At 44.5% G+C, this 17,958-nt stretch overlaps 1 protein-coding gene across 1 annotated transcript in view; it reads left to right on the top strand.

Annotated features, from left to right (window-relative positions):
• LOC111978730 (sodium/potassium/calcium exchanger 3-like) overlaps positions 1–8,342 on the top strand; it is a 171,265-nt gene extending 162,923 nt beyond the window's left edge. Inside the window, exons 15-17 of the mRNA XM_024008957.2 lie at positions 841–953; positions 4,782–4,847; positions 4,987–8,342. Coding sequence (XP_023864725.1) covers positions 841–953; positions 4,782–4,847; positions 4,987–5,136 — 329 coding nt within the window. The 3' untranslated portion in view covers positions 5,137–8,342. The remainder of the gene's footprint in view (positions 1–840; positions 954–4,781; positions 4,848–4,986) is intronic.
• The last annotated feature ends 9,616 nt before the right edge of the window (positions 8,343–17,958 follow it).

Raw genomic sequence — 17,958 nt, 5'->3', positions numbered from 1 at the left:
ATGGCAGTGGAAGTTTACTCGCTCGCCTACGAATTCTCAGAAGGCAGTCCGACCCCCGCCCCCCTTTCTCCTTCTTTTCTTCATGCAAATGACGGGGATTTGGGCCTGTTCACGGGAAAGCACTATGTCCTTCTCGTCAAACTCGTTAAAGGAAAAAGCTTCTTTCATTTCGAGGTGAGTAATCGCTGTTCTGATATCCAGAAGTTATTTTCGGTCATAAGAGACGGTAGCAGCAATAAGTTAAAAAATAAGTTACGAGCAACGCAAAAAAACTAGCAAAATAGCACAGTTGGTTAGCATGTAAAACGATGCCATTCTTCCAGTGCTGTTTGCCCTGCTGCTCCCCCACCCTATGAACACACACAGGAATCAAAGAGCTCCACACTCTGTGTACATGGTCAACAGAGTGAAGGGCGATAGAGAGATGGGATGAGGAAGAGGGGAGAGGTTGTCATCTGTCTCTGTGACCAAGTCGTGTGGAAGTGATGGGGACGGGTGGACTGAAGAGAACCCAGCGTGGCGCCTTCCTCCATCCTTGATTTCTGTTATGTGTTAATTATCGCTCCCCTTTCAAAAATTAATCCGAGTCTGAGAGAGGGAAATGGAAACACATTCCATGACAGTCTGTTTGTTGTTGTTGTATTTGTTGTTTGTGGCAACCTGATTACCTCAGCAAGTCAGAATTCTTTATTGATGTTACCGATGTTGACCAACGTCTCTGTCTATTGATTTCTCTTTCTCTCTCCCTCTCTTTCTTTGCCTCTCCTCTTTTTTTCTCCCTCCCTGTTTCCATCCCTTTCTCTTTGTCTCTCTCTCGCTCCCTCTTGCTGTGTCTCTCAGGTTTTGGGGACATGGCTGTGTCTAACTCTATAGGCAGTAATGTGTTTGATATCCTTATTGGACTGGGCCTTCCCTGGGCCCTGCAGACTCTGGCCATCAACTACGGCTCCTACGTAAGTAACAAACACTGTTTCTTCTAACCCTGGCTGTGTAAGGTCTTTAGTAAACCTCTATCAGAAATGCACAATACAAACTGACATCTGAAACTTATACGTGATAGGCCTATTCTGTGAAGGTAAAATTGATGTTGCTTTTTATTGTGAGAGATGACACAATTGATCTTCTGTCCAGAGCCCTCTCTGCTCCTGTCAAATGGCACCAATGTTATGTATGTTTATGTACAGTATTAGTCAGTGTCATGACATGTTTACGTAGCCATTGGAGCATCTGTTATTTGTGATCACTGTAGATACACGTATATATTCCAGTTTGACATGTGACTGGGTCCTAACACCTGAAAGAGATAGGAGAAAAGTAGCTGTCAGTAGTCCAAGAGAAATACAGCGTTGAGTGCACCTGTAGCCCAGTGTGCCAGAATCACACTAGATAAAACAGGCGTGGGGGTGCTGTGGCCGTGAAGGAATGCCTACATTAATCTGTTCCCAGGAGAAGAGAGACAAGCTTTTGCTGCCTTGCTGCTTTTGGAGTGTGGCGTGTTACATGATTATTCTCAATGAAGGCTTCGACTGTGTGTAACACGGACGCCAAACTGGCTGCGCGCGTGCGCTATCGTGCATACACTTATTTTGTCCCCCCTACACCAAACACGATCACGACACGCAGGTTAAAATATCAAAACAAACTCTGAACCAATGACATTAATTTGGGGACAGGTCAAAAAGCATTAAACATGTATGGCAATTTAGCTAGTTAGCTTGCACTTGCTAGCTAATTTGTCCTATTTAGCTAGCTTGCTGTTGCTAGGTAATTTGTCCTGGGATATAAACATTGAGTTGTTATTTTACCTGAAATGCACAAGGTCCTCTACTCCGACAATTAATCCACACATAAAATGGCCAAACGAATTGTTTCTAGTCATCTCTCCTCCTTCCAGGCTTTTTCATCTTTGAACTTATATGGTGATTGGCATCTACACTTTCATAGTATTACCACGACAACTGGCAAAACATTTAGTCTTTCAATCACCCACGTGGGTATAACCAATGAGGAGATGGCACGTGGGTACCTGCTTCTATAAACCAATGAGGAGATGGGATAGGCAGGACTTGCAGCGCGATCTGCGTCAGAAATAGGAATGACTTCTATTTTAGCCCTTGGCAACGCAGACGCTCGTTGGCATGCGCGAGCAGTGTGGGTGCAATAATTGAATAACATGGATTTCAAAATGTATTTTGCTACGCTCACGCACGCAACGTGTCCGGTCTGGTCAGCATGTTAGGGAATTGAGCTGTGTATTGCGGGCTAATGCAGGAGTGAGATACAGTGCATTCGGAAAGTATTCAGACTCCTTCAATCAAATTAATTTATAAAGCCCTTCTTACATCAGCTGATGTCACAGAGTGCTGTACAGAAACCCAGCCTAAAACCCCTAAACAGCAAGCAATGCAGGTGTAGAAGCAGTTTACTTTTTCCACATTTTGTTACGTTAAAGCCTTATTCTAAAATTGATTACATCTCTTTTTCCCATCAATCTACACACAATACCCCATAATGACGAAGCAAAAAAAATGTTTTATACATTTTTGCATATTTATTAAAAAAACTAAAATTGGAAWTATCACATTTACATTAGTATTCAGAGCCTTTACTTTGGCAGTGATTACATCCTCGAGTCTTCTTGGGKATGACGCTACAAGCTTGGCACACCTGTATTTGGAGAGTTTCTCCCATTCTTCTCTAGAGATCCTCTCAAGCTCTGTCAGGTTGGATGGGGAGCGTCGCTGCACAGGTCTCTCCAGAGATGTCCAATCAGGTTCTGGTCCGGGCCCTGGCTGGGCCAGTCAAGGACATTCAGAGACTTGTCMTGAAGCCACTCCTGCGTTGTCTTGGTTGTGTGCTTATGGTCGTTGTCCTGTTGGAAGGTGAACCTTCGCCCCAGTCTGAGGTCCTGAGTGCTCTGGAGCAGGTTTTCATCAAGGATCTCTCTGTACTTTGCTCTGTTCATCTTTCCCTCGAGCCCGACTAGTGTCCCAGTCCCAGCCCCTGAAAAACATCCCCACAGCATGATGCTGCCACCACCATGCTTCACTGTAGGGATGGTTCCAGGTTTCCTCCAGACGTGACGCTTGGCATTTAGCCCAAAAAGAGTTCAATCTTGGTTTCATCAGAGCAGAGAATCTTGTTTCTCATGGTCTGAGTATTTAGGTGCCTTTTGGCAATTAGGTGCCTTTTGGCAAACTCCAATCGGGCTGTCATGTGCCTTTTACTGGGGAGCGGCTTCCGTCTGGCCACTCTACCATAAAGGCCTGATTGGTGGAGTGCTGCAGAGATGGCTGTGCTTCTGGAAGGTTTTCCCATCTCCACAGAGTAACTCTGGAGCTCTGTCAGATTGACCATCGGGTTCTTGGTCACCTCCCTGACCAGGCTCTTCATCCCCGATTGCTCAGTTTGGCCATATGGCCAGCTCTAGGAAAAGTCTTGGTTGTTCCAACTTCTTCCATTTAAGAATGATGGAGCCCACTGTGTTCTTGGGGACCTTCAATGCTGCAGAAACGTTTTGGTACCCTTCCCCAGATCCTGCCTCAACACAATCCTGTCTCGGAGCTCTACGGACAATTCCTTCGACCTCATGGCTTGGTTTTTGCTCTGACATGCACTGTTAACTGTGGGACCTTAAATAGACAGGTGTGTGCCTTTCCAAATCATGTCCAATCAATTGAATTTACCACAGGTGGACTCCCATCAAGTTGTAGAAACATCTCAAGGATGATCAATGGAAACAGGATGCACCTGAGCTCAATTTTGAGTCTCATAGCAAAGGGTCTGAATAATATTTTATATTTAAGACAATTACATACATTTCTAAAAACCTGTTTTCGCTTTGTCATTATGGGGTACTGTGTGTAGATTGATGAGAAAAAAATATAATTTAACCCATTTTAGAATAAATCAAATCAAATATTATGTCACATGCACCAAACACAACAGGTGTAGACCTTACAGTGAAATGCTTACAGACAAGCTCTTAACCAACAATGCAGTTAAGAAAAATTAGTGTTAAGTAAAAAAAAAAAAAAATTGAGAGTAGCAGTAAATTAACAGTAGCAAGGCTATATACAGGGAGTACCAGTACAGAGTAATTGAGGTAATATGTACATGTAGGTAGAGTTAAAGTGATAAACAGCAGCATAAAAGAGGGGGGGACAATGCAAATAGACTGAGTAGCCATTTGATTAGCTGTTCAGGAGTCTTATGGATTGGGGTTAGAAGCTAAGAAGCTTTTTGGACCTAGACTTGGCACTCTGGTACCGCTTGCCGTGCGTTAGCAGAGAGAACAGTCTATGACTAGGGTGGCTGGAGTCTTTGACCATTTACCTCTACACCGCCTGGTATAGAGGTCCTGGATGGCAGGAAGCTGTGATGTACTGGGCCAYACGCACTACCCTCTTTTTTGCCTTGCGGTCAGAGGCCGAGCAGTTGCAATACCAGGCAGTGATGCAACCAGTCAGGATGCTCTCGATGGAGCAGCTGTAGGCTGTAACGTAACAAAATGTGGAAAAGGTAAAGGGGTCTGAATACTTTCCGAATGCACTGTACAGAGAACATCTTATGGATACTGTATACATTTCAAAAGGGCCCCAAAAAAAGAGCTGGCATAAGACCATATAATCGTTTGGTGGTGTAACATCTGTTTTTGAAACTATTATTCTCTTCTGGAAATAGCAGGTGTACACTTTATACTGGTGCAAACGTGTTGTAAATCAGTTCCCAACCCCATGGTTTAACTTCTTCTGTGCCTGTTTAAACTTTTCTTCTCTTAGATTAAACTGAACAGCAAAGGGCTCATCTTCTCTGTGGGACTTCTGTTGGGGTCTGTGTTCCTCACAGTGAGTCATTCCATGTATATGTCTAAGATTTTAAAGAATAAAATATACTTGTGTATTGTATTTTACAGTCTATGCAGAATTACATTTGAGTAGAGCAACCATTAATGTAATTCCTTAATCTCTTCCCTCGCTCTCTTAGGTCCTGGGGGTACATCTGAATGGGTGGAAACTGGACCGTCGTTTGGGCCTGGTGTGTCTGCTCATGTACTGCATCTTTCTCTGCTTCTCCATCCTCATTGAGTACAACGTCTTCACCTTCGTCAACCTGCCCACCTGCAGAGACCGCTGAGACCCAGTTCTCACTCTCCCTTTTCTTTCTCCTCCCTGTCCTCCTGCCCCCACTCTCCAGGAGATGGTCTGGCTTGGGAGGGATCTGTCTGCACCTCAGATATTTGTATTATTATTATTATTATTATTTTCTTTATGGTCAGTGCAATAGGGAGTAGCGTGTGTGTGGTTTAAAGAGGAGAGGAGATAAACTGGGCACACATGCAGGAGCACAAACTGACTTGTAAAAAGCTTTCACACAGGACTCGTGAACAAAGCTATTTTTGTTGACTACTGCCTACTTTGATGTTAAGATTTTTATTTGTTTAGGATTTTTGTAAAGGTGTCTGAAACTGCATTATATTCTACCGTGTGATCTTGATGACAATTTATAATGTAATATGTTTATTAGCTGCTAACTGGCTTTGATGAAAGCCGGTCTTATACGAGTCTATAATGTGTACTGGAATAGTGTTGTTTGAACAATATTAAATTAAATGTTCTCCGCTTTGTAAATACATGCAGGCAGATATTCTATTTATTAATTTATTGATCGTTATTTATTTTAAATCCAAACCAACCCGGTTGGTCTCGAAGATGAGCTAATTTTGGAGATACTGTCTGTAGAGCTTAGTGCCACCAACACCCCTTGGCATGTTATGAGACTCCAGTCTAAAGTCACTTTTAGGGGAAACATCCTTCCAACATTCTTTTGACTCTTGCAAAAGAGGAATCTCTACTAAAATTATTCTGAGCATTTACTCTATGATGGACTTGATTTAGATCGAAATGCATCCTTAGCAAAGTCAAACCTATTCAGTGAGACTGCACTGAAGTATATTATGTGGTGTCTGTCCAAGGTGGGAGACGGTCTCTGTTTCAATGACAATGAGTGTTCCTACTTGCTGATTATTATGGCAATCTGGTCAAATGAAGCAAGCTTTGTGAAACAGTAAACTCCTTTTTTCCACACATGGAGCTCAAGAGAATGATATGTGCTGCCACATAGGGGCACAACCATGAACTACAGCACAATATTGGATTCCTACAGACTTTTTCTTGTTCCAAGTAACTTTTACCAAATGTACATTGCCTAGATGGACTTCCTGTATAAAGGATGGACTTCCTGTACCACCGACACACAGAGGAAATTAGGCATTTCTGTACTAATGAGTACTCCCAGTGTTATGATTCATAGAGGTAGAGATGCACTTTAAATAAAGCATCTGAACTTTGGCTGACCTGATGTTGGTTGAGCTACGGTAATTCATTTTTTGTAATGCACAATGTTTAGATTTGTCCAGATGGTAGGTTGTGCTACATTTAAATCAGTTCTTATGTCCTTTACGCCTTTAGTTTTAGGGATTATATCAGACGTAATCTGTAGACATGCAGGGGATTCTAGGACACTTGTTCAAGGCAAGCCAACCAGTCGTGCGTTGATTGAATGTTTGCTATGTTAGTAACATCATCGCACCTTTATTTGACCTTTACAAAATGTATTTATCACACCACTGTAAACACACAGCAGACTAAGGGCTCTATTCAATCCGCATCGCGGAAATTCAGTTTTAAAGCGGGATTGAAATTTAAAAGCAATGTTCCCGCTTTAGCAGAGTTTACATTAACGGTTAAACGCTGCATATAGTCGACTCAATCGGGAATTACTTTTACATTTCTGTTGCCGAATCTGTAACGCTTCAGTTTTACAGATTGAATAGAGCCCTAACACTATCTGTAAAAACCAAGATTTTTCATCTGGTAGGTTTTTTTCATAGATGCAAATAACACACATTTATTGGAGAGAAAAAAACRAACTTGCTTTACAAACTGCTCTGAATGACATCTTGTGAACACTCATTTTATGGCCAATAACACAATATCTCAAATACATAAGTTATGATTTAAAAAAAGTCTCAATGTACAAAGTATTAGGGTTGCATTTATTTTGAAGCATGTTTATCGTTTGTTTTTGTTCATTTATTTATTTGTCTTGGGAAATGAGTAGACGGAGCACAACTCTAATGTCAAAGGAAAACAGGGTTTTTAAAAATGTAAAATCATTTATAATGCAATAATGATGAGCTTTACAATGTAAATATGTTGTTTCTTTTCATTTGATTGAAGGCACATTTCTAGATGGTATGTACAGTCACRCATCCCTCTGTCAAGAGTAAAATGTATCTTGTAGGGCAGACTAAAACTAAGTGGTTTACAGAAGTCTGCACTGGAAGCTTGATATGAAAAGTGACTTATATCTACCAAGCCTATAAGTCAAAGACTCCTAACTTGTTTTAATTGGCCAATATCATACAAATACCCCCATCAAAACATTAAGTTGAAAAGATATCTCCAGTGGCACATCTAACTGAAATGTTAACCAGTGACATATTCATCCTTAGCCATAATACCATTGACAAATATGGTCAGATGTCATGTTGTGCTGCTGTTCATTTGTCCCTGGTTTGATGAGGATTATGATCTGAAAACAGGTACTGTACAACACAGGAGGTTGGTGGCACCTTCATTGGGGAGGACGGGCTCGTGGTAATGGCTGGAGCAGAATTGGTGGAATGGTATCACATATCAAACATGGTTTCCGTGTGTTTGATGCCATTCCATTTGTGCCATTTCGACCGTTATTATGAGCTGTTTTCCCCTCAAATACCACCATGTGCTTGAAATTCACCAGACTATCACCAATTCTAATATCTGCAGGTGAGCGGTCTTGAAGAAAGGAATATTTTAATAATTTGTGAAGTTCACATGGTGATATATTGCTGACGTACATATATACATACATGTAAATGTATTTATATATTTTGTCTTAATCTGTATATTTGTTCAATATATTTTCATAGATATGATCTTAGGTCCCCCTTGGTACCCTCCTTAGTCCTTTGTTTTGTTGTGTTTGAGATTTTGATATCACCTTGTTAACTCGCATGGATATATTTTAATATAATACATTATTTATGGTAATTATAATGTAATTTGAATCAGAATTATATATATTAAAGATGGCACTAAACTTGGCTGTTGAACTGGACCTCCTAGATGACTGCATGTTGTTTCTGATAGGRTTGCTGAGTTTGATGATGTAATCAATTAACCTGAAGTATGCCTCCGGAACAGGGAGATCAAAACAGAATGGTTTACTTTGTGTGCCGATGTTTCAGATGTAATTTAGAATACTTTTGGTACTTCCGCATAAATAAAGTATATTTGCTTAAGGTAATGCATGTATCCTTGTGTTGCATTCCACACTACCACCAGAAAAGCTTTWATCATAAAGTCTATAACGTAACTTTAGATGTGAAATTAAAAAGAGAGGAGAAAGAGAATGTGAAAGAGAGATACTCACTAAACCGGTATTTTCATGAGTCAATTATGAGCCAAAGTAAAAATTGGCCATCATAAAAATGTATGATTTTTTTGTTGTTGCTTTTTGCTCTTCATTCAAGGTTAGGCATAAGGTTAGCAGTGTGGTTAAGGTTAGGTTTAAAGAAACGACTTTACAAAATAAAATGCATTATTATTCCCATACCATTATTACAGAGAATCAAACAAGTTATGCTACCCCCTGCCTATAGTCCGGCACAGTGTACGCATCATAATACCCATAAAACCTAGCGGTTAAACCCGKTAATGGTTCCAATCATTTTTTCACAATTCATTTTTGCATCTGGGATTTTAGAACTATATCATAATTACATTATAAGGTCTGTGTTTCGTGTAGGCTTACCCTGGCGTGACGTATTGATAACAGTGTAATTCTCACTTGRACAAGGTGAGTTTTATCAATATATTGCAACAGAGAAAACCTCAGCAAGACTACAAATTCCTGCAGGAAGCTCCTGCAGGTCATCTCTAGCCGACACTGTTAGCTACCAGCGCAATCAGAGACCTTCTGTGTCCAATCCATGAACTTCTTACATCCCCTTTCACTGTTTTAGCTAGCCACAGACTACACAAGCTAACTAGTTAGCAGAGCAGTAGATCAAAAAATWGCCTAGATAACTGTTTGTACMGTATYTCAACTATTTCAGACCTCATGGCATTTTTCAAGCATGAGCATAAGAGCCTTAAAAGGGGAGAAGACCACGATAAGTCTGGACAGCAGTGCAGCTATAGTGAGGGGCAACTTACCGATTTGGTCAGGGCCAGCATGAGGGATAAAGTTTATCCTGTGTCGGTAAGTRTAGCTATTAAGTTTGCGCATCTTWGCAATACAATGTGTTCTATACAGCTATCAACAGTCTACAAGGAAAGACCCACTTAATTATATAATCATGAACCAGATTACCCCAGATACCATACTTCGATGAATGATAACTCAGCTCTAGAATGTTGTCATTGATGAGAATGAATATAAAAATCTATTGACATTCAGAATTGACTTTGTTTAAACATCCTTGTCCAGGGTATTGTAGTTTCATGACGAGACAAATCTTCAAAGGCACAGTATTTATTTATTAGGAGTGGTACATGCATTCATAGTTTTGATTTTAGCTTCCTTCCCACTATATGATTGATATGTCAAGTGATAAAATCCCAAGTTATCAATTAAAAGTTAATGGAAAAGCTGCACTTGTCCTCGTGAAAATGACAGTTTATTAAATATTCTACAGCTATAATGTCAATCAAATCAAACTATTTTAAATAGCACATTTCTTACAAGTAATGCATTTCAAGGTGTTGCACTGAAAGGCATGTGGCACTTAAAAGGAAMGGTTCMCCCATTTTTCATATTATATTGTTTTTGTGGATCTCTGAGTAATGTTTTATYGATTYMCTGGGTCATTTCATGTTGTCATGTGTATCTGAGTTATTGGAGTTCAAGCAGGCAGAAATCCGTCCGGTATGACGTAGTACCGTGATAAAGTCGCTCTCACTGCACTGGAAGTTAATAGGAATACAACTTTCAGTTCGCAAAAACGTCTATCATACATGTCATATTTCAATACTGGCCGATGTCATCATTYGGGAGGATGTCTTCTCTCAAATKAGCCMCTGATCATATTTTTTTGATATTCCTAACTCGAGAAATGTGTAATTTAACAATGTCTAGCACATTTTTCATATTTGTCTGCCTGTTTAGTCCAGGGTGCATTGCATGGTGCCGTTTCCAGAAATATTCCAGAAAGGAGATGAATGAAGGAACGTATAACGCCCCATCCAGCAGACTGTCGACCAATCACGTTCACATTTTCATGCTGTATCACGTGGTTGCTAAGCTAATCGTCACGCAATCCCCTCTCAAAGTATGTCGAGGAACGTRCCTATTTTCCACGATAGCATAATGATTCCGTACGATTCCATCGCCCAGAATGCACCGCGCGGTCCATTGACGTAGCATGGGCAACAATTCCCATCTCCTCAAAMGTATATCTGCTGTTGCAAATACTAGACTCCATTCTGTGACGCACATTGATCTGCAGGTTGAACATGGTGAGATTGTAGACTCCTAAATTGATAGCCCGAAAATTGCCAAAACAAACTGCACTAACTAGCTACTTTACATGCTGATATTGTCTTTTATTATTGTGTATGGTTACATTTGCTTGCTAGCTAGCTACAAAGCTAGCCAGCCAGCAAGCCCATTGAGAGAGCATTTCATTGTGGATTTTGTAGTCGACTTGAGCTACAGATTTCCACAATAATTTTCCATGTTGCTACCAACCTTATTATGAARCCAAAATAAAACATGTGTTCACAAATATATTGTTTTTACATATTAGTGTTATTTAACACTGTAAATTAAAGGAATGAGTGGTTTTGGGTGGATTTTTCCTTTAAAAAATCTAATCAAATGTTATTGGTCGCATACACATGGTTAGCAGATGTTAATGCGAGTGTAGCGAAATCCTTCCTCTAGGCAGGTCTCCATAGGTGACCAGGGGATTCTCTCTACCACATGCGAATGCCTCCATGGAGCTCATGAGTGTAGCCATGCAGCCTATATTGGCAGTTCACAATATCGGCCGTACGGATGTGGAATGCGAGTGGAGGAAGCCAGCCGTGCCCAAACAGGTGCAGTCAGTGGAAGACCTGTACCTGGCYGAAGACTACAACCCTCTGTCCCGAGAGCMCACAGAGGAGGATCTTGGCTAAGGAACTGACTCCGGGGCAGGTTCAGTGGAACGGCATGTCTCTTTGAACCTGAGCCAGAACAAACGCTACCCTCCCTGTCTGTACCGGATATTGTTMAAAAACAAGGGCACCTGGGGCATGCAGGCATCCTGGCTGGCATGTTGCTGTCGGTGGAGGAGCAGGAGAATATACGCTAACAGGACAGCGCACCAACCCCAAATGGCACATCATGAGKAGAGAGAAGTTGACGGCCAGCAATTATGGAGGTGGTTAGGGCCAAGCGCGTTACTCCATCGCTGCTTAAAAGGGTCCTCAGATCAGTCATTGGATAAAGTGTTGTTTGTAAAGTGGGGTACTGATAAAAGAGCAGGGCATCAAGGCATTCAAATGGGTACAGGGATGGMTGTGCAGGAGTCAGGGTTTTGGGTCACAAGGTCTGGGATCCTGGGTGCCTCATCGGATGGTCTGGTGGGCATCATAGCAGCAGTGGTGGTGGTCAAGTGTCCCTATGGTGCAAGGAACCTTACCATTGAAGAGGAAGCAAAGTCAAAGGATTTCTATATCAAGGAGGGAGGGTCTTACAGCCTCCATAAAGACATTTTACATTTAAGTCATTTAGCAGACGCTCTTATCCAGAGCGACTTACAAATTGGTGCATTCACCTTATGATATCCAGTGGAACAACCACTTTACAATAGTGCATCTAACTCTTTTAAGGGGGGGGGGGGGGGTTAGAAGGATTACTTTACTATCCTAGGTATTCCTTAAAGAGGTGGGGTTTCAGGTGTCTCCGGAAGGTGGTGATTGACTCCGCTGACCTGGCGTCGTGAGGGACTTTGTTCCACCATTGGGGTGCCAGAGCAGCGAACAGTTTGTGACTGGGCTGAGCGGAACTGTACTTCCTCAGAGGTAGGGAGGCGAGCAGGCCAGAGGTGGATGAACGCAGTGCCCTTGTTTGGGTGTAGGGCCTGATCAGAGCCTGAAGGTACGGAGTGCCGTTCCCCTCACAGCTCCGTAGGCAAGCACCATGGTCTTGTAACGGATGCGAGCTTCAACTGGAAGCCAGTGGAGAGAAGCGGAGGAGCGGGGTGACGTGAGAGAACTTGGAAAGTTGAACACCAGACGGGCTGCGGCGTTCTGGATGAGTTGTAGGGGTTTAATGGCACAGGCAGGGGCCCAGCCAACAGCGAGTTGCAGTAATCCCAGACGGGAGATGACAAGTGCCTGGATTAGGACCTGCGCCGCTCCTGCGTGAGGCAGGGTCGTACTCTGCGAATGTTGTAGAGCATGAACCTACAGGAACGGGTCACCGCCTTGATGTTAGTTGAGAACGACAGGGTGTTGTCCAGGATCACGCCAAGGTTCTTAGCACTCTGGGAGGAGGACACAATGGAGTTGTCAACCGTGATGGCGAGATCATGGAACGGGCAGTCCTTCCCGGGAGGAAGAGCAGCTCCGTCTTGCCGAGGTTCAGCTTGAGGTGGTGATCCGTCATCCACACTGATATGTCTGCCAGACATGCAGAGATGCGATTCACCACCTGGTTATCAGAGGGGGGAAAAGAGAAGATTAATTGTGTGTCGTCTGCATAGCAATGATAGGAGAGACCATGTGAGGATATGACAGAGCCAAGTGACTTGGTGTATAGCCGAGAATAGGAGAGGGCCTAGAACGAGCCCTGGGGACACCAGTGGTGGAGGCACGTGGTGCGGAGACAGATTCTCGCCACGCCACCTGGTAGGAGCGACCTGTCCAGGTAGGACGCAAATCCAAGCGTGGGCCGCGCCGGATGATGCCCAGTTCGGAGAGGGTGGAGAGGAGGATCTGATGGTTCACAGTATCAAAGGCAGCCGATAGGTCTAGAAGGATGAGAGCGAGGGAGAGAGAGTTAGCTTTAGCAGTGGCGAGCGCCTCCGTGACACAGAGAAGAGCAGTCTCAGTTGAATGACTAGTCTTGAACCACTGACTGATTTGGATCAAGAAGGTCATTCTGAGAGAGATAGCAGGAGAGCTGGCCAAGGACGGCACGTTCAGAGTTTTGGAGAGAAAAGAAAGAAGGGATACTGGTCTGTAGTTGTTGACATCGGAGGGATCGAGTGTAGGTTTTTTCAAGAAGGGGTGCAACTCTCGCTCTCTTGAAGACGAAGGGACGTAGCCAGCGGTCAGGAATGAGTTGATGAGGCGAGGTGGAGGTAAGGGAGAAAGGTCTCCGGAAATGGTCTGGAGAAAGGAGGAGGGGATTGGGTCAAGCGGGCAGGTTGTTGGCGGTCCGCCGTCACGCAGACGCGAGATTTCATCATCTGGAGAAGAGAGGGGAGAAAGAGGTCAAAGCACAGGGTAGGGCGTGTGAGCAGAACCAGCGGTGTTCGTTTGACTTAGCAAACGAGGATCGGATGTCGTCGACCTTCTTTTTCAAAATGGTTGACGAAGTCATCAAGCAGAGAGGGAGGAGGGGGAGGGAGGGGGAGGAGGATTCAGGAGGGAGGAGAGGTGGCAAAGAGCTTCCTAGGGTTAGAGGCAGATGCTTGGAATTTAGAGTGGTAGAAATTTGGCTTTAGCAGCAGAGACGAAAGAGGAGAATGTAGAGAGGAGGAGTGAAAGGATGCCAGGTCCGCAGGGAGGCGAGTTTTTCCTCACTTCCAGCCGTCGGCTGCCCGGAGCCCTGTTCTGTGAGCTCGCAATGAGTCGTCGAGCCACGGAGGCAGAGGGGAGGACCGAGCCGGCCTGGAGGATAGGGGACATAGAGAGTCAAAGGATGCAGAAAGGGAGGAGAGGAGGGTTGAGGAGGCCATCCTTACTGGCACCAGGTCAGCTCCACATCCCTAGAAGGGATACCTGCTTCTTCAATGTGTGGACCACCAAAGCCTCCATCACCATCCCCATCAACGTGACGACCTCACACTCATATTGCTCCTCCTGTCAGTGAATCCAAATGGTCCAAAAATATTACACATAGTTCATACACACACACACACACAACGCTCCCAGAATAGGTTATATTACATACAAGTTTTGCTCAAAGTAGCAAACTAAAGTAATGTAAGTTCAATCACAAAGGCTGGTCTGAGTGCATCTTGTACTGCGGATATTGTTCAAAAACAGGGCACTGGGGCATGCAGGCATCCTGGCTGGCATGTTGCTGTCGGTGGAGGAGCAGTAGAATATACGCTAACAGGACAGCGCACCAACCCCAATGGACAATCATGAGTAGAGAGAAGTTGACGGCCAGCAATTATGGAGGTGGTTAGGGCACGCGCGTTACTCATCGCTGCTTAAGAAAGGGTCTCAGTCAGTCATTGGATAAAGTGTTGTTTGTAAAGTGGGGTATGATAAAAGAGCAGGGCATCAAGGCATTCAAGATGGGTAAAGGGGATGGATGTGCAGGAGTCAGGGTTTTGGGTCAACAAGGTTGGGATCCTGGGTGCCTCATCGGATGGTCTGGTGGGCATCTAGCAGCAGTGGTGGTGGTCAAGTGTCCTATGGTGCAAGGAACTTACCATTGAAGAGGAAGCAAAGTCAAGGATTTCTATATCAAGGAGGGAGGTCTTACAGCCTCCATAAAGACATTTACATTTAAGTATTTAGCAGACGCTCTATCAGAGCGACTTACAAATTGGTGGCATTCACTTTATGCATATCCAGTGAACAACCATTTACAATAGTGCATCTAACTTTTTAAGGGGGGGGGGGGGGGGGGTTAGAAGGATTACTTTATCCTATCTAGGTATTCCTTAAAGAGGTGGGGTTTCAGGTGTTCGGAGGTGGTGATTGGACTCGCTGACCTGGCGTCGTGAGGGACTTTGTTCCACCATTGGGGTGCCAGAGCAGCGAACAGTTTTGACTGGGCTGAGCGGGAACTGTACTTCCTCAGAGGTAGGGAGGCGAGCAGGCCAGAGGTGGATGAACGCAGTGCCTTGTTTGGGTGTAGGGCCTGATAGAGCCTGAAGGTACGGAGGTGCCGTTCCCTCACAGCTCCGTAGGCAAGCACATGGTCTTGTAACGGATGCGAGCTTCAACTGGAAGCCAGTGGAGAGAGCGGGGCGGGGTGACGTGAGAGACTTGGGAAAGTTGAACACCAGACGGGCTGCGGCGTTCTGGATGAGTGTAGGGGTTTAATGGCAAGGCAGGGAGCCCAGCCAACAGCGATTGCGCAGTAATCCAGACGGGAGATGACAAGTGCCTGGATTAGGACTGCGCCGCTTCCTGCGTGAGGGGGGTCGTACTCTGCGAAATGTTGTAGAGCATGAACCTACAGGAACGGTCACGCCTTGATGTTAGTTGAGAACGACAGGGTGTTGTCAGGATAGCCAAGGTTCTTAGCACTCTGGAGGAGGACAAATGGAGTTGTCACCGTGATGGCGAGATCATGGAACGGGCAGTCCTTCCCCGGGAGGAAGAGAGCTCCGTTCTTGCCGAGGTTCAGCTTGAGGTGGTGATCCGTCATCCACATGATATGTCTGCCAGACATGCAGAGATGCGATTACCACCTGGTTATCAGAGGGGGCAAAAGGAGATTAATTGTGTGTCGTCTGCATAGCAATGATAGGAGAGACATGTGAAGGATATGACAGAGCCAAGTGATTGGTGTATAGCGAGAATAGGAGAGGGCCTAGAACAGAGCCCGGGACCCAGTGGTGAGAGCCGTGGTGCGGAGAGCAGATTCTCGCACGCCACTGGTAGGAGCGACTGTCAGGTAGGACGCAATCCAAGCGTGGGCCGCGCGCGGAGATGCCCAGTTCGGAGAGGGTGGGAGGAGGATTGATGGTTACAGTATCAAAGGCAGCCGATAGGTCTAGAAGGATGAGAGCAGAGGAGAGAGAGTAGCTTTAGCAGTGCGGAGCGCCTCCGTGACACAGAGAAGAGCAGTCTCAGTTGAATGACTAGTTTGAAACCTGACTGATTTTGGATCAAGAAAGGTCATTCTGAGAGAGATAGCAGGAGAGCTGGCCAAGGACGGCACGTTCAAGAGTTTTGGAGAGAAAAGAAAGAGGGATAACTGTGCTGTAGTTGTTGACATCGGAGGGATCGAGTGTAGGTTTTTTCAGAAGGGGTGCAACTCTCGCTCTCTTGAAGACGGAAGGACGTAGCCAGCGGTCAAGGATGAGTTGATGGAGCGAGGTGAGGTAAGGGAGAAGGTCTCCGGAAATGGTCTGGAGAAGAGAGGAGGGGATAGGGTCAAGCGGGCAGGTTGTTGGGCGGCGCCGTCACAAGACGCGAGATTTCATCTGGAGAGAGAGGGAGAAAGAGGTCAAAGCACAGGGTAGGGCAGTGTGAGCAGAACCAGCGGTGTCGTTTGACTTAGCAAACGAGGATCGGATGTCGTCGACCTTCTTTTCAAAATGGTTGACGAGTCATCAGCAGAGAGGGAGGAGGGGGGAGGAGGGGGAGGGGATTCAGGAGGGAGGAGAAGGTGGCAAAGAGCTTCCTAGGGTTAGAGGCAGATGCTTGGATTTTAGAGTGGTAGAAATTGGCTTTAGCAGCAGAGACAGAAGAGGAGAATGTAGAGAGGAGGGAGTGAAAGGATGCCAGGTCGCAGGGAGGCGAGTTTTCCTCCATTTCCGCTCGGCTGCCCGGAGCCCTGTTCTGTGAGCTCGCAATGAGTCGTCGAGCCACGGAGCAGGAGGGGAGGACCGAGCCGGCCTGGAGGATAGGGGACATAGAGAGTCAAAGGATGCAGAAAGGGAGGAGAGGAGGGTTGAGGAGGCCATCCTTACTGGCACCAGGTCAGCTCCACATCCCTAGAAGGGATACCTGCTCTTCAATGTGTGGACCACCAAAGCCTCCATCACCATCCCCATCAACGTGACGATCACACTCATATTGCTCCTCCTGTCAGTGAATCCAAATGGTCCAAAAATATTAACATAGTTCATACACACACACACACACACGCTCCCAGAATAGGTTATTACATACAAGTTTTGCTCAAAGTAGCAAACTAAAGTAATGTAAGTTCAATCACAAGGCTGGTCTGAGTGCATCTCAGTTTCATTCAGTAGTACAACAATTCACATTGCATTTTATAGAGGGCACAGTGGGAATTTTAACTGTGATGTTCAAATTCTTTCTTACCCGTGTCTTACTTGCTGAAGGCCGTCATCCCTGCCTGTACCTGACATTGTAAAAACAAAATGAATACAGATCATACAGACAGACTCTAGAAGGTTATATGCATTCAATTTTGTCAAAGCAGCCAACTAAGTATAGTGTACGTAAGTTCAATCACAAAGGCTGGTCTGAGTGCATCTCCTCAGATTTATTCAGTACTATAACAACTCAATTGATTTTATAGTGGGCACAGTGGGAATTTACAGTATTCAGACCCTTGACTTTTTCCACTTTGTTACGTTACAGGCTTATTCTAAAATGTATTAAATTCATGTTTTTCCTCATCGATCTATACACAATACCCAACATGACGAAGCAAAAATGCTAATTTAAAAAATAAAAACTTGATTTATTTACATAAGTATTCAGACTCTTTGCTATGAGACTTGAAATTTAGCTCAGGTTCATCCTGTTTCCATTGATCATCCTTGAGATGTTTCTACCACTTGATTGGAGTCCACATGTGATAAATGAAATTGATTGGACAGGTGCATCAGATGCTGTAGGTGTCCTGGAGGGCAGATAGTTTGCCCGTGATGCGTTGGGAGACTGCACACTCTGGAGAGCCTGCAGCTGGTGAAGTTCACGCCAGGTGGTGATACAGCCCGACAGGATGTTCTCAAATTTCTTCAGCCTCCTGAAG

This window comes from Salvelinus sp. IW2-2015, linkage group LG18 (assembly GCF_002910315.2).
Source record: "Salvelinus sp. IW2-2015 linkage group LG18, ASM291031v2, whole genome shotgun sequence".
Taxonomy (NCBI): Eukaryota; Metazoa; Chordata; class Actinopteri; order Salmoniformes; family Salmonidae; genus Salvelinus; species Salvelinus sp. IW2-2015.
This window is presented reverse-complemented; position numbering and strand designations above follow the sequence as displayed.